Genomic DNA, 14,478 nt, shown 5'->3' with positions numbered 1-14,478 from the left:
CTTAAATATACAAATCAATGTTTTCTGCTTCACTGCAATAAATCATGGCATTTATTTTAAGTAAATACATGTACAAGCAGAACACATGAACATACCTTATTCTGAAAAACGGGGTTAAAAAAAAAGTATTTCTATGATTTAAGAAGCTCAGTACTTTTCCAAAGGTTAAATTAAATGTCATCCAGTGATTCCCACGTGTTTGAGGCCCAGAGCCTGTAGCCAACAACCATTCCAGTGTAAAATTTAGTGCTGTTCTTGCAGTTGCTGCCAGAATAAAACTCAAAGCTCTTACTGTTTCCAGCGTTTTCTGAAACACTGTCCACTTCTACGATGTGTCAAGAACATCAACTGGTTAAGAAATATACTCTTCCACATCCAGGCTAATGGGCCAGTAACTTCATTTTACATTCTCTTAATGAGATCAGTTTCTTTTTCTAGAAAAGGATGGAGTTTCATGGTATAAAAATAGTACTGCTGGGAAAGAGGTTTCTGTATTTGCCAAAAGCAGAATTGCTGATTATCACCTTCACCATGGCCGTGCCATCTTCAGGCATGACTTCTACTTCCTGAACTGTTGCTTCTTTATAGAGCCAACTGTAAAAGTAAAAAGTGTATTAGCATCTTAAAGGCAGTCCAGAGCGCATAAAGTATGATCCTTGGTTTAGATCTGAATGTTTGCATCTAGGTAATTTAACACTTCAAAAGATGAAGTGCTTCACTTAACTTTTTGTTTGCTACTTTCTGTTTGGAAACAGGGTGTAGGGTGTTTTCATAATTGTTTCAGATCTCTCTCTCTCTTTTTTTTTTTTTTTTTTTTTTTAATCTGGCTCCGGGACCAGTGGAATGGTCTTTCAGGAAATTTATCTTTTTGTACTAACACAGAACTCTGTGAAGGCCACTTTGAGAAGCATGCTGTATGGTATCTACTGGTGATATTTGATCGTTTTTCAATAGGTCATAAAACGTTTGCAAATATCCCTGTAATTCTTAACACAGATTAAAATCAGTATCGTATGTTTTGGCAAATAAGTTTTGCAATATTAAGAATTTCATAGTTGTCCAAGTCCTTCATAAAATTCAGAGTTGTTTACCTTAGCTGAGGTCCCTGTAAGTTGACTGTAATTGTCAGAATCTTCTTCCCTGTTACTTTCAAAATTTTTTTCTCTATTTCTTCTTTCAGCTCTTCTAACCCATGCCCGTGTACAGCAGAAATGGGTAAAGCATTTTCTTCAGTGGGTTCATACCTGAAAAGTAATAATTGCCAGCACACTTGTTTACAAAGATTAGATTGTGAAAATATTCCAAGCACAGACAATTTAACTGCATTATTTTATACTGGTATCTTCCTACAGAGACTACTTGTATGACTCAGGTGATTTCTTCTGATATTTAAAGATAATGAATTAATTTTTTAAGACCATGGTTACGTATGTAGAAGACTGAGAAACACTATTAAATGTATTCAGAAGTGTGGAAGCTCTTTTCCAGAACTGAAGAGCTTCCAAAACATAAGTAATGCGTAAGTACACTTGGCATCTCCTGCTCACCTTTCTATCAAATCCACTTTGTTATGAACTTCTACCATTGATTCCAATAAATGGCTTGGAAGATTGAGATTCTTCAGAACTGAGAGAACGCTTGCTTTCTGGAGGACAGTTTCTGGATGAGTGATGTCCCTCACGTGAACTATCAGATCCTAGCAAGCACCAATATATAAGACAGTTACTTAATGGAACATTCAGTTACCAGGTTGTAGAGATTTTATACCATTTTTGCATTTCTATTTCATACGAGTTGCTTTCCCATCCATTAGACAATAACCTGGCAGGTTAACACTGTAAAATGACCTACCGCAACAGTATTAAATCAATACTGGTTTTTATTCAAAGATGAAAGAAAATCTGTGGCAGCTTAGTCTCACTCCACAGAGAACATGAATTGCTGCCAACAACCCCAAAACAAGCTCTGTCAATCAAGCTAGTTACAGAATTCACAGATTTCAAATAATAAATGATATAATTTTTAATGCCAAGGCTGTGTAAAAACAACGCTTCAAAAATATTGGAGAAGAAAAAATATGAATTCTAAAAACGTTTTACAAGAGTAATAACTGAAAGAACATTTCGACTGTGGAAAAAAATGCATGTAAATTTTAATTCTGTATTCAAAATGCAGAAGACTCTTGTTATCCCTAGCTCCTGAGATACTATTACTGGTGCTTCACTTAGAAAGCTTTATACAAAAGTTACCAGTTTCAAGTACATACATGGTTAGGTAGGTTGCAAATCTAAGCCAAGTATTTGCCATGAAAAAAAAAAACAAGTAACCAAACAGCATTTGCATTCAAAGTATTTCAGCATCTTTGCTCAAAATAATGCTTCAAACTTCTGAAAATTGTAGTGAAAAGTAAATTTCTTGCCTTAAGACTTCAAAATAAAAAATAAATTAAAAAAAACAAAACATGATAGCAGCAGCCAACTTTTGAAATTCCTACTATTACACAGTTAAAAAACCAATCCTCTGAAGTATTCAGACATCCACGGAATTTCATTACCTTTGAGGATACAGATTTTGTTTTAAATCTCCATCTAGATAGAATAGTTCAGGCGGAAGGGACCTACAAAGATGATAAAGCCCAACTGCCTGACCACTTCAGGGCTAACCAGAAGTTAAAGCACAGTAATGAAGGCATTGTCCAAATGCCTCTTGAACACTGACAGGCAGGGGCAGCAACCACCTCTCTAGGAAGCCTGTTCCAGGGTTTGACCACCCTCATGGTAGAGAAATTTCCCTAATCCCAGCCTGACCCCCCCAGCACAGCTCTGTGCCGTTCCCGTGTGTCCTGTCACCGGTGCCCAGGGAGCAGAGACCGGCACCTCCCTCTGCGCTTCCCCTCCTCAGGACGCTGCAGAGAGCGCTGAGATCGCCTCTCGGCCTCCTTTCTCCAGGGTGGGCATCCCAGGTGTCCTCAGCCTCCTCACAGGACGCGCCTTCCAGCCCTTCTACCAACTTTGCTGCCCTCCTCTGGATGTTTTCAAGTACCTTAACATCCTTTTTGTCTTGTGGAGCCCAGAACTGCACACAGTATTCAAGGTGAGGCCACACCTGTGATAAATCCAGTGGGAGAACCACCTCTTTTGACCAGCTGGCTGTGCTGTGTTTAATGCACCCCAAAATGCATAAGAGGCACCCCAAAGTGCCCTCCTGGCTGCCAGGGCATGCTGCTGGCTCATGCTGAGCCTGCTGTTGACCAGCACGCCCAAGTCCTTTTCTGCAGAACAGCCCTCCAGCCACTCATCTCCCAGTCTGTACCCATGCCCGTCCCAGCTGCAGCACTTGGCATTAATGTTTGTTAAATTTCATGTTACTGCTGACTGCCTGATGTTACAACCCATTGAGATCCCTCTGCAAAACCTCTCATCCCTCAAGAGAGTCAACAGCACCTCCCAGTTCAGTATCATAGCAAATTTCGTGAGGGTGCACTCCACTCCTGCATCCTGCTCACTGATAAAAATGTTGAACGGGACTGGCCGTAGAAATGAGCCCTGAGGAACCCTACTAGTGACTGATCACCAGACAGACATAGCCTGCTCACTGCGACCCTCTGAGCCCTTCATCACCCAGCATAGCGCGGACCTGTTCATCTCAGAACTGGACAATATGCAACTTTAAACTTTGCTGTAACAGGCAACTAATGAGAATACGATAGGAAAAGTACACTAACATTTATTACATGCTGCCTGCATCACATCACAATTACCCATTTTTAGAGCTACAGGGAACTTTAAGTCAAAACCAGACCATTCTGAAGGTTGTAGTTCAATTTTTTTCTCTCAAGAAAGAGAACCTCAACATATTCCAATGCACCGTCTAGATTTTCATATATTTAACAAGAAAAAAAATTGATTTATCTGGTTTAAACCACATGGAAAAGGAGATGTATACTCCGAATAAATCCTTTCTGAAATCTATTCATACTTATATATTCTGCATAAAGTATCAGAAAATTGTTTTATTATATGATATTTACCTGATAGTTATTATGTTAGAAGACCACTACAGTCAGTCAGGTACTTCACTAAGAACAGCATGCCAGTTAAGTTCCCCATTTCTGGAGGGATGAAGACTATCTAGAAGAAAATTAAGTCAATTTCTCAATTTTTTTAGTCAACTACTTACTGAGTAAGCAACTTCTTCTAAGGTAGCTGAAAAGGACTCAACCAGGTTATGCGGAAGATCAGACAGAAACCCAATAGTGTCAACATAAATAACTGCCATGTGTGAGGGCAGGTAGCCAGCATGAGCTGTAATATCAAGAGTGGCAAACAGCTGATCTCGGGGTTGAAGTCCTGCTTCCCCGGTCAAGGCTTTGATCAAGGTGGTTTTTCCTAATTAAAATAAAAACAAAAGAAAACAAAACGACAAGATTTTAATGGCTTGTTTCAAGCGAAATACTAATTCGCAAGACTTGGGTGAGTTTTATGATGCTACATATCTTTTCATATCTAGTTCACTAATATACGTCTAGCCTGGGAGTAGTTATCTGTATTACGTTACAAAATCCAAAGATAGTCTTAACTTTTATAACTCAGAATTGGATTTAAGGCCATGTCTGGAAGCTGTGCTGTGGAATAACAACAAGATGATCACAGACTGAACTGACCTGAAAAGTGACCTACCTACACGTCTCACCTCTAAGACTACCTGAAGAATGCTGCCATGGCAACATTAGGAAGCACACACTTACATGCTCCTCAGTGCTTCTGTTCTGAGATAAAATGATTTAACATTTCCTTGTTAAATCCAACAATCACAAGAAGCACTAATACTATTTAGCTTATCAGTTTTATGCTTTTGTTAGGTGCACTGTCATGAATATGATACTAGAGAAATTTACTTAACTCTTCATAAATATTTCACAGAATTTATAGTCATTACCTAGAATATATACTGAGCACTTCAGCTTAAAGTATTTCAATTATGTATGCAAAATTGTACTATAGCTGTTTTGTTGAATCTTCAACTCTACAAGTAGCTTAAAAGTATCAGTATAACAGATATCAAAATTAGTGCATGTTAAGTTCGCTTTTTATAAAGAAGTTGAATAATAAAATGAAATGGTTTTAAAATAATGTAATCTGAAAAGTGTCCAGTCCAAAGTCAATGTATGCCTTGTGTATGAATTCACTTGTGTAAGCTATAAAAAAAAAACTTTAGTTTTATGTAGATTCTCATAAGAATTTTCTCTAAACACTATACATTAATCTATGAAAAGCTAAAGTGCTTTTTAAGCACATTTCTCAGATTAGCTGCCAACTCTCCTGAATTTTCCTCCTATGCCTCAGCATTTCCTAGTGATCTCAAAACACACGTACTTTTCTCTATCCATTCTGATCAAGTAATAAAGATACATACAAAGGACACTAGCACGACAGTCTTCAGCACTAGATGTAAAATCCTTTTGACACATTAAGTACTAGAAATTTCTCCAGAACATGTCTGCAAAAAAATCTTACTGTAACAAGCATTATTTGCTTTCCTAACCATAATCTAACTGACATATTCTCATTATAAAATCTAATTAAAATATAAAGCCTATTCATACCAAAATCAGATTCTGGCTAGAGACTCTAATTAAAAATTAGACAAGGTAAGCTTCTTTGTGTGACAATTTCATGAGTTTTTGCTTACCACAATTTGTATAACCCATTACTGAGATAATTGGAAACTCGCGTTTTCTGCGCTGAGTTCTAAGCAAAGACCTTTTTCTTCTTAGATTCTCCAGAACATGCCTAATTTTAAGTTCTTTTTCTTTTAAGAGGCGATTCTGTGTCTCCATGAATGTTTCACCTGAAATATACAAATGAGTAACTGGCAGAATAGGCTACAAGAGAATAGTAAAACAAGTGATGCTGTCTATCTGGAAACTGAGTGAGTTACCACTAGGGCATAAGACATTATACGTAAGCAATTAAAACTGCATATTCTTGCCAAAGATAGAGTCAGAGTGATAAATAATTATTAAGACATATGCTAAGCACTCTAGAATAACCATGTCTGGTCACAATAAACTCCTGTGGTAGCAAACGCTCTGTCCGTGGCCACTTACTGAGCATGAAAACTTTATTATGGCTATGACTGAAGTTACCATCCAACACATTTTTTTCATGTTCAATTAATCAGATGCAGAACACAAACTGTCTTTCCCCTGAGCCTCCCCCTAATAAAATCAGATGCAATTTAATCTATTTTAAAGGCTACGGAGAAAAGGAATCCTCTAATTCATGGGAATATTTAGACTTTACCTGAGCCCATGATGTATCTTGATCCACCTCTCTGCTGATCTAGCTGGGACACCTCATTTTTTAGATTTGACCTGGCAGTGGAATAATATTTAAATAAAATCAATCTTCTTTAATCAAGCTATCTTAAAATGCCTAGCAAATATGAAGCAGTAGTGGTATTCTAACAGGACAGATGAAAACACTACAACACTACAAGACACAGGTATAAATAAAGCCAGATCATGGTGAGAAGCCTATTGAGAAAATTCAGATATTTCCGGCTCTTCGACTGTGGTTTGAAAAGTCATGCAACTCTTAGCAAATCGTAATGGCTGTTCAGAAACTTTAGAGAGACAAAAATGTCTCTGATACATCCATGCAACTCACACCAACTTCCATGCACAAATATATTTATGCTGTGTAATACAGAAATGTGGAAAAATCAGATATAAGTTAATGCCTTTAAGCTTCCTTGTTTATAGCTTTCCTTATTAAACCTATTTATATACGAAATACACATATCTAACTCCTACACATTCTTGCAACCCATCTTCCGTATTATAAAGAACCAGGACCTTTTCAGAAGAAATATATTTTGTAACCAAATCTATTGAAGACTTTCTGGTTTTGCCTGTCAGTACTGTAGGATTTTAAAGCACATACATTAAAGCAAATATTTCTATGCTCTAATCAATCATTGACCATAGTATGGAGACATCAAAACAGTGACTTTTTTTTTTCCCCACAGTATAGCATTACCCTGATTGTTAATGTAAAGAAATTTTCACTAAAATATGCAAGGATCAGTACATGCTTTGCACAGTTTGAGGTACCTTAGGAGTGGAATTTCAGCCAATGCAATCTGGAGTTTTGCTTCCTTAGTGCGGGCATTGCAACGAAAAATGTGAAGTACAACGGTGTATCTGTCAAAGACTTTCACTCCCCAGGCATCTTCTAGTTCTTTCTTTAGCCATGTAAAACAAAGTAACCTAGATGTTTTCTGCCCGATTCAGAATACCAGTCAATCAATTCATACACAGCATTAAAGTTAGCTGACGGGTACCTGAACTCACAGTAATGTTTATGAGCACCCAAAAGCAAATTTTTGATTGACAAGAAAGAAAGGTGAAAAAGAATTTAGAAGGTAGAACTTTGTATCTAGGCCCACTGAATTCCGTGAGAATCCTTCTATTGCCTTGAACAGATTCTGAGAACAGCTCCTATGGGACATCTCACAGCATTAAAAGAATGAAGAATTTCAGTGGTTAAGGCCTTACAAAAAATAATTACGAAATGCTAGTATGGGAAAGGATAAGGATAAGAAAGGAAAAGCAAAATAGTTATTGAAGTTAAAAGAAAAAACAAGAGAGGAAGAAAGGAAAATTGTTCCATAACCAGCCTTCCATGAAATAATAAACTCCTCTCTTCCCACACCCCAAACTGCCCTGATTCACCAAAAGACACTCAAAGAACTTGAAGTATGCAGTAGTTCCCCTTCACCATCTCTAAAATCCAGAATGCTCATCTTCTATGCACATTCTCAAACACTTTCTTGAATCTATATCCTGTTAAAATGTACTTAACATTAACACAGATTTATGAAAATTTTTAGTAAATCTGGGATTAAAAGAACTCATACTTTAATTTAGGGAATAAAAACTAGAAAGTTTATATGAAACATTTTCAACTTCCATTTAATCAATAAATTGAACTGCTCAAGATAACTATTGGATATATATACCTCTGATAATTTTATAATCCAGGGAAAACATTCAAAACTGCCTGCAAAGCATTGATGTTTGCTTGCAGAGTTTGCACTTTACACCATTTGACACTGCACATGCAAAAAAGCTAAGAAGTATTTATTTCAGTTTGTCTAAACATGCCAAAGGGCATCTATAGTTCACATGCCAGTTATTTTACTGCCAAAGCATTTAAAAAAAAAGCGAAGCATGCTTCTGCCCACAAGCAATCTATCTTTGTAAAATACATTTTCTTTGTAAGGATTAGGAATGAAAGTTTAAAAATACAAAAAAAAATATATAGATTTGCTCTGAATTTATACCTCATATTCAAAATCCAATACAGCAGACATAGCACTATAGAAAAAACATATAGAATTCATAGAGGTATGGAAACCTGTGCATGTATGTAATCCAAAATCTTGATATTCCTTCACAACAAAAGCTATGTTATCACCTCCCTTTTGTGAATAAGATCCGAGAAGTTTTTCCAACATTTTAAGTAGAGCCATTGGCAAATGCGCAAGCACAGTCTACACTAAAAGGCTATTAGGCTGCAGGAAAACTTCATGCATGACAGCTGGATACACTTATATCAGCTGGACAAATATAACAGGAATTAAAGTTTCCTTTCAGAAAAACTCAGTTCAGCTGGCTTCATATATTATCATTTGTGAATTCAGAGTCATAACCAACCCTCCTTCTGATAGCATCAAGATCTTCCAAATAATATGGATATAAAGAATATGATTTGATATTAAATTACCTTTGTTATTGAAGATATTCTTTCCACATTCAAGAAGACAGCTGTCACATAGGGCAATTTTTTAATCTTTTCTAAAAGACAGATAACTGTTACAAAATGCAGTGTTAAACGTCAATTCTCTTTTTAAAATATACAGAATACAAAACCATTTTGCACTGAGCACAGTGCTCATAAAATAACAAATGGCATCATATTCTTTGTCCACAGAACAGCCGTATTCACGCTAATTTCATACTATGTCAAAAACAGCCGCCAGTTTCTTTTACGTCAATCACTTAAACAGCGATTAAGGTGCCCCACACATTTCAAATGAACATGGGTTTTTTCTATTCTGTGTTGTTTTTGTTACCTTCAAGAAAAATATCTTTGAAGTTTGTCTGTAAACCTATTTGATGGATTAATAAAACCTTTACCTCTTTTCAACTTTTATAGCTATCCTTAAATAGTTTTCAGCTGCAGAAGCTTTCCTTTCTGAATGATGCAGTCCTGACAAACCTCAGTCCTTACCTGTCAAAACATCAAAGTTTCCTTTGCCAAAAACGAACTTCTTGTCAGGATTTTTTGTAGGAATAATTATTTTATCTAAAACAGTCCAGTTCGGAAGGGTATTTACGAGAGCAACGGCTTCAGCAATCTGTAATTCAGCTTTAGAGACACACACACACACAGAAAAAGAAAAAAAAAAAAAAAGATTATAATGTATCAACTGCTCAAATTGCCAGTAACTACAGGACATGTGTAACTGGGGAACAACTATGCTACACTTAAATTCTACAGGTCCATTTGTTTTAACGAGCAGCATAAGGTGCAAAATGCCTTACCTCGAATCAGAATAATTAAACTCCTATTCAATGCAATTTTACTACACAAAAGCATCTTTCTGCCAGTACAAATTATTTTTATGGTTCTTGATTTTGAATTCTGAATTGGATGGTCAATAAACTACTCACCTCTTTGCCTCTATGCTGTACTTTATTCTTAACAAGTAAAATGATTAGCTAGCTTTAGATTAAACTGTTATTTTCCTCAGTGTTTTGTGGCAATACGTAAAGAACTACTAATACTGCATACCCTGCTTCTTACCACTGGTACCTACTCTTATCAAGGACCTACACTGGCTTCTGACTTGCTAAAGACAGATTTCAATCTACTTCATTAGTTGGTAATTTTTTAAAGCATCTACGTGGCAAAGCACTGATTTACGAGGATTTCATGAAATCACGAGGGCTACAAGGGCAAATCAGATTGGTAGATCCAGTTTTGATTTGCCAGACAGAAGATCCTCTTTCCACAGGAGTTTCATCATGTTTCTCTAGATAGGAAAACACATTTGATGTATTAAAGAGGTCCAAAGGTAATATATTTTTAATTATAACCATGATCCTCTTTCTCATCCTATCGATAGCATTCCTCATAAGTGCTCATTTTTCTGTTGTAACTGTGGCATTTCAGCATTCACCCCAAATCATTTCCTGAGACTTCAGGCTCTTCATCTGGAGGCCCTAAACAGATGGAAAGGGCTCACTGCTGTTCTCAAGTACTTTTTTTTGGTCAGACGGCTGCCTTCATAATTTTTCCCACTTGCAAAACGGGAAGGCTTACACAAACTCTGAAAAGTTAACGATTTTGTTCTGTGAAGGGATAAGGTGTTGTAACAAGCAAGGATAATAAACGGACCGGGGGTATCCCCAGGAATTATCAGGGCTAATAACGGGGCTGGGGGTGCTCCCAGTAATGACCAGAGCTGACATCGGGGCCGCCCCCTCCCGCCCACCCACCGGTGGTGAGCTGCGGCTTCTTCGGCCCCCAGCGGACCGCCGGCTGCACCACCGCCACCCGCTGCGCGCCGGGCAGCGGGCCGAGCGGCGAGGGGCCCAGCAGCTCCTCCACATCCTCATCTTCCTCCTCCTCATCTTCCTCTCCATCATCATCATCGTCATCGTCGTCGTCGTCACCGCCCGCCCCTCGTCCCCCGCTGCCCGCCCGCGGCGGCTCGCCCCTGCCCGGCGGCCGCTGAGGCGCCCACAGGCGGAGCGCGGCGCTGAGCGGCCCCCTCAGAGCCGCCCCCCGAGGAGGAGGAGGAGGAGGAGGCACCGCCGCGGTGGCCGCCCGGCAGCAGCGCAGCACCGGCCGCAGGAGGCGGCCCGGCCCCATGGCGCTGCCCCCCTCAGCGCGGGGCGGGACCGTTACGGCCGTTACGGCGGCCGCGAGGCGGCGGGGCAAAGCGCGCGCCTCGCCCCGCCCCCTGGCGGCAGCGATCCCCGCCGCTGATAGGCCGGGGGGCGGCCGTGATTGACGGCGGGCGGGAGCGGAGAGCCGGCAGCGCGAGCGCGCGATCGACCGTTGGAGTGCGCGTTCCCGTGCCCGTGCCCCTCCCCCCCACATCCCCTCACAGGCAGGTGAGCGGGGCGGCGCGCGTCCCCGGAGCCTTCCTCCTCCTCCTCCGTCCCCTCAGAGCCGCCAGGGCCGCGCCCGCCGCCCTCGGAAGGGCCCTGAGGGAGGGGGGGGTCCGGGCAGCTTCCCCCCCGCCCCCCCCTCCCCCGCTTCCCTGACGGAATTAATTTCCCCCGGCGGGCCGTGAGGGGCTTTAATGAGCGGCTCCGTAATTATCTCGCCCTCTTCTCTTCTCCTGACAGCCCGCTCGGCCCGCCGCCGTGTGACGCGGGTTTCGGAGCCTCGCCGCGGTGAAGTTTCCTCAGGAGCCCCCCCTCAGCTTGCTGCCAGCGCTGCCGAAATAATGTAGTGGAAATGATAGCCGAGCCCAACGCAGCCAGCAGCCTTCCCAGCCAAAAGTAAGACCTGGCGCCGCTTATATATATATATATATATATATATATATATATATATTTATTTATTTATTTTGGGGTAAATTTGGGCGCTGTACCTTAAATCTGTGTCCTGCAGATAAGTGGGGGAATGAACGTGTCAAATAGGGTGGGAGGGAAGATAAAGGAGATTGGCTGTGTCTTGTTACCAACGTCTGCATTTCGTTTCCTTTCCCTTTCGTGTATTGTTTAGCATCTTTTAAATGTTGCTTTATGCTGATGTGCAGGGAGGTTGGCCTTACAAGCTTCTCTGTGCCCTGTTTGCTACTGTGCAAGTGAATCTGGTTTGAATAAAAAATGGGCAGATTTATAGTCTTAGTGGGTGTGTTCACTCCAGTGACAGATTTAAGGTGCTGAGAGGGAAAAGTACCAAGTTATCTGTAGTCTACCTGTTGGCATTGCATATTCCTTGTTGCCTTAGAGCAGGGGGAGAGGATGTGCTTCTCCAGAGCTGCTTTCATCAGGGGTATGTCAAGTCGTCGCCCTTCAGAGGCTGTGTTTTCAGTCATCAGTTGAGGCGATCTATAAACCAAATGTATTCATACTGTTTACAGAATGGGATATGTAAGGAGAAAGAGCAGATACAAATAAATAATTAAGTTACTAAATTTGAGCATATTTTGTGTAGTTTCGAAGAGTGAAACTTCTTAGATATCTAGTCTTGCCAGCTTTGAGCTCATTGTAGCCTGGTCTTTCCTCATCTTGTCACCTTCAAGCAAGTGTGCACCAGGTCTTTTGCTTTGTCAAGCTCCAAGAGGTGCTTTCCTTGTAGGCCATGATGACAATCAGTGTAGCTTGCCAAATATCCTTTCCCAAATGTTTCATCTGAAGAAAACCTTTTAGTTTCAGACGTGACAGGTAGGTGCCTGGCAATTGTTTAGCTGAGCTTCTTATTGTTTGGTGATTTTTGTTGCTTCTAAAAGGTGAAGCAGTTGCACTGGAATTTGTGATTTAGAAAATCTACAGGTGGGATTAATCCAGTAACGTAGATTAATTGTTCCTTTTAGACAGATAAAAGAATAAGCTATGCTGGTGTGGAAGAGGTAGCTTTCTTTTTACGAGTGAGTCCCTTAAGTCTGCTCCAAATATTTATTCAAATGAGAAAACTGAACTCAAAAATTTTCATGATAGCATTGTGTGAGGACTAGAAGAAGGGCTTTGCTTCCTTCCTGCTTCAAGTTTTTTTTTTTTTTTTACCTCATCAGTAACACTTCCAGTGCTAGTGAAAGGACTGTATTGTGGCAGGAATGTAAGGTAAAAATGTGCCTGCGAGCCATGTGTCGCAGGGTCTAAAGGTCAAAATTATGATGAGATAGGAATGGAATTCCACCTCCTGTGCTTTCTTACCGTTTGCTGCTGGAAACGAAGTAAATGGCTGGCAGCTGTTCCTTACAGTGCACAAGGCAGTGAGTTTAGGTATGCCAAAACACTTGGTGTGGTGTTGACAAAAAAACAAAAGAAAAGCTTGTGATTATGTCAAAATTTGTCAAACCTACTGTTGTACTCAAGTAGTTGAAAAGATGTTAAATGGAGTTACGCATGAGGATCACTGCAGTAGTGTTCACATCATCCTTAGGATTAAATAGACTAGTTCCTATTTTGCTCAAGAAGACAAGAGGATGTCTTAATTCTTTTTATAGCTTCTTCAACAGAACTCTAGTTGTGCAGATTAAAAACTCAAGGGAAATACCTAAGCGGCTGCATACGGTTCAGTTTGTAGACTCTGGTCTAGTTCCTGCAAACCTTTACCTGCCTTATGAATAGCATCACTATCAGGAAATACCAGGAAATACCAGTATTAAAAGGAAGGAAAGCAACGTGAGTACTGAGAGTATCTAGCTTTTAAAAATCTGTACCAAAACTAAACAGAACACTTCCAGGTACAGGGATTAGTGCAACTCTGTATATAAAGAAAGTAAATAAGAGCAAACAAGATCTAATGGCTTCTTAAGGAATGCAAAACAAACCTAAAGATTCAGGGAAATAGAGAATACATTAAGTGTAGGAAAACATATCAGCCCAGAAGTTCATAGGTAAGTTCGTACTAAAGTGAAGATGCCTTTTTTTCCAAAGCAGACTCTTGAGAGTGGTTTTTTTTTTTTAACCATGCAGTTTTATTTTTCATAGGTTTATGATGAGAAATCTTTTTGAATAATTTTTAAAGCAAGCAGATGCCTAAACCTCCTTAAATACATTGTCATTGCAGTCCTTGGTGTGGGATGTCTTTTGTAACACAGTGCTTCCTGTGGCATTGCTACGTGCTGTGGTGCAAGCCAAAATGATTTGGAAACTAAATGGTGTTTTAGTATATGCTTAGTGCTGAGTTACGTTTTGTGGGTGTTCAACAGAGGTGCTTAGCATATGCGTGAAAGTTAGTCTAACTGCTCTAGTCACAGAGGTATCGTTTTACACGGAACTGTTAGCCCAGCAGGAGGAAGCTGTAGGTCAGCTGTCTTCTCGTTACTGCTCGTTTTGCTGAGCTTCAGGAAGCAGGCTGTTACGTATACCAGGCATTCACTCATTCACCTACTTTGTTAATACCTTTTGCTACAGGCAGGTTTTGCCTGGCGTAAAGTAGCACAGGGTCAGTATCAGTGGACCATTGCTTGAAAGTGTTTTTGACATCCGGGATCTTCTTGGGAAAGAGCTGTGTGAATTAAAGCTTTAGCGAGGTATATTGTAGACAGGGATGTTAAATGCAGTACGTGTTCAGGCAAGTACTTGACTAAATTGTCCTGGTGCGTTTTCTTTTTTTTGTACTGAGTGGTGTTTTTTTCTTTCTTCATTATTTAAATATTGTAATTCAGCTTAGACTCAATTATAGTTTCTGTAATCAAATGAAATGCATTTGTTTTCATCAT

The 14,478-nt window shown here is 39.9% G+C and overlaps 2 protein-coding genes across 2 annotated transcripts in view; one reads left to right on the top strand and one right to left on the bottom strand.

Annotated features, from left to right (window-relative positions):
- Positions 1-33: 33 nt before the first annotated feature.
- On the bottom strand, positions 34-10,981 carry GTPBP6 (GTP binding protein 6 (putative)). The gene is made up of 10 exons (XM_040535005.1): positions 10,571-10,981; positions 9,300-9,437; positions 8,793-8,863; positions 7,118-7,248; positions 6,306-6,376; positions 5,692-5,850; positions 4,180-4,388; positions 1,548-1,696; positions 1,092-1,244; positions 34-594 (listed from the first exon to the last, which is right to left on the bottom strand). Exons 1-10 carry the CDS (start codon positions 10,944-10,946, stop codon positions 453-455), a joined length of 1,599 nt encoding a protein of 532 aa, XP_040390939.1. The 5' UTR covers positions 10,947-10,981; the 3' UTR covers positions 34-452.
- A 56-nt stretch (positions 10,982-11,037) lies between these two features.
- The window catches only part of LOC121058841 (cohesin subunit SA-2-like), a 62,279-nt gene continuing 58,838 nt past the window's right edge, over positions 11,038-14,478 (top strand). The window contains exons 1-2 of the mRNA XM_040534908.1: positions 11,038-11,191; positions 11,429-11,584. Of these exons, the coding sequence (XP_040390842.1) occupies positions 11,541-11,584 (44 nt within the window). The 5' untranslated portion in view covers positions 11,038-11,191; positions 11,429-11,540. The remainder of the gene's footprint in view (positions 11,192-11,428; positions 11,585-14,478) is intronic.

This window comes from Cygnus olor, chromosome 1, assembly GCF_009769625.2.
Source record: "Cygnus olor isolate bCygOlo1 chromosome 1, bCygOlo1.pri.v2, whole genome shotgun sequence".
NCBI classification, from domain to species: domain Eukaryota; kingdom Metazoa; phylum Chordata; class Aves; order Anseriformes; family Anatidae; genus Cygnus; species Cygnus olor.
Note: the sequence above shows the minus strand (reverse complement) of the source record. Positions and strands in the feature narration are given on the sequence as shown.

Bases quoted from the DNA above. Each gene is read 5' to 3' on its own strand.
- GTPBP6 (XM_040535005.1), bottom strand. From the start codon at position 10,946: ATGGGGCCGGGCCGCCTCCTGCGGCCGGTGCTGCGCTGCTGCCGGGCG. The intron at 4,389-5,691 runs GTAAGCAAAAAC...TATTTTAATTAG, and splicing joins AATGGGTTATACAAATTGTG to GAAAAACCACCTTGATCAAA. The intron at 1,245-1,547 runs GTGAGCAGGAGA...ATTACTTTTCAG, and splicing joins AAAGTGGATTTGATAGAAAG to GTATGAACCCACTGAAGAAA.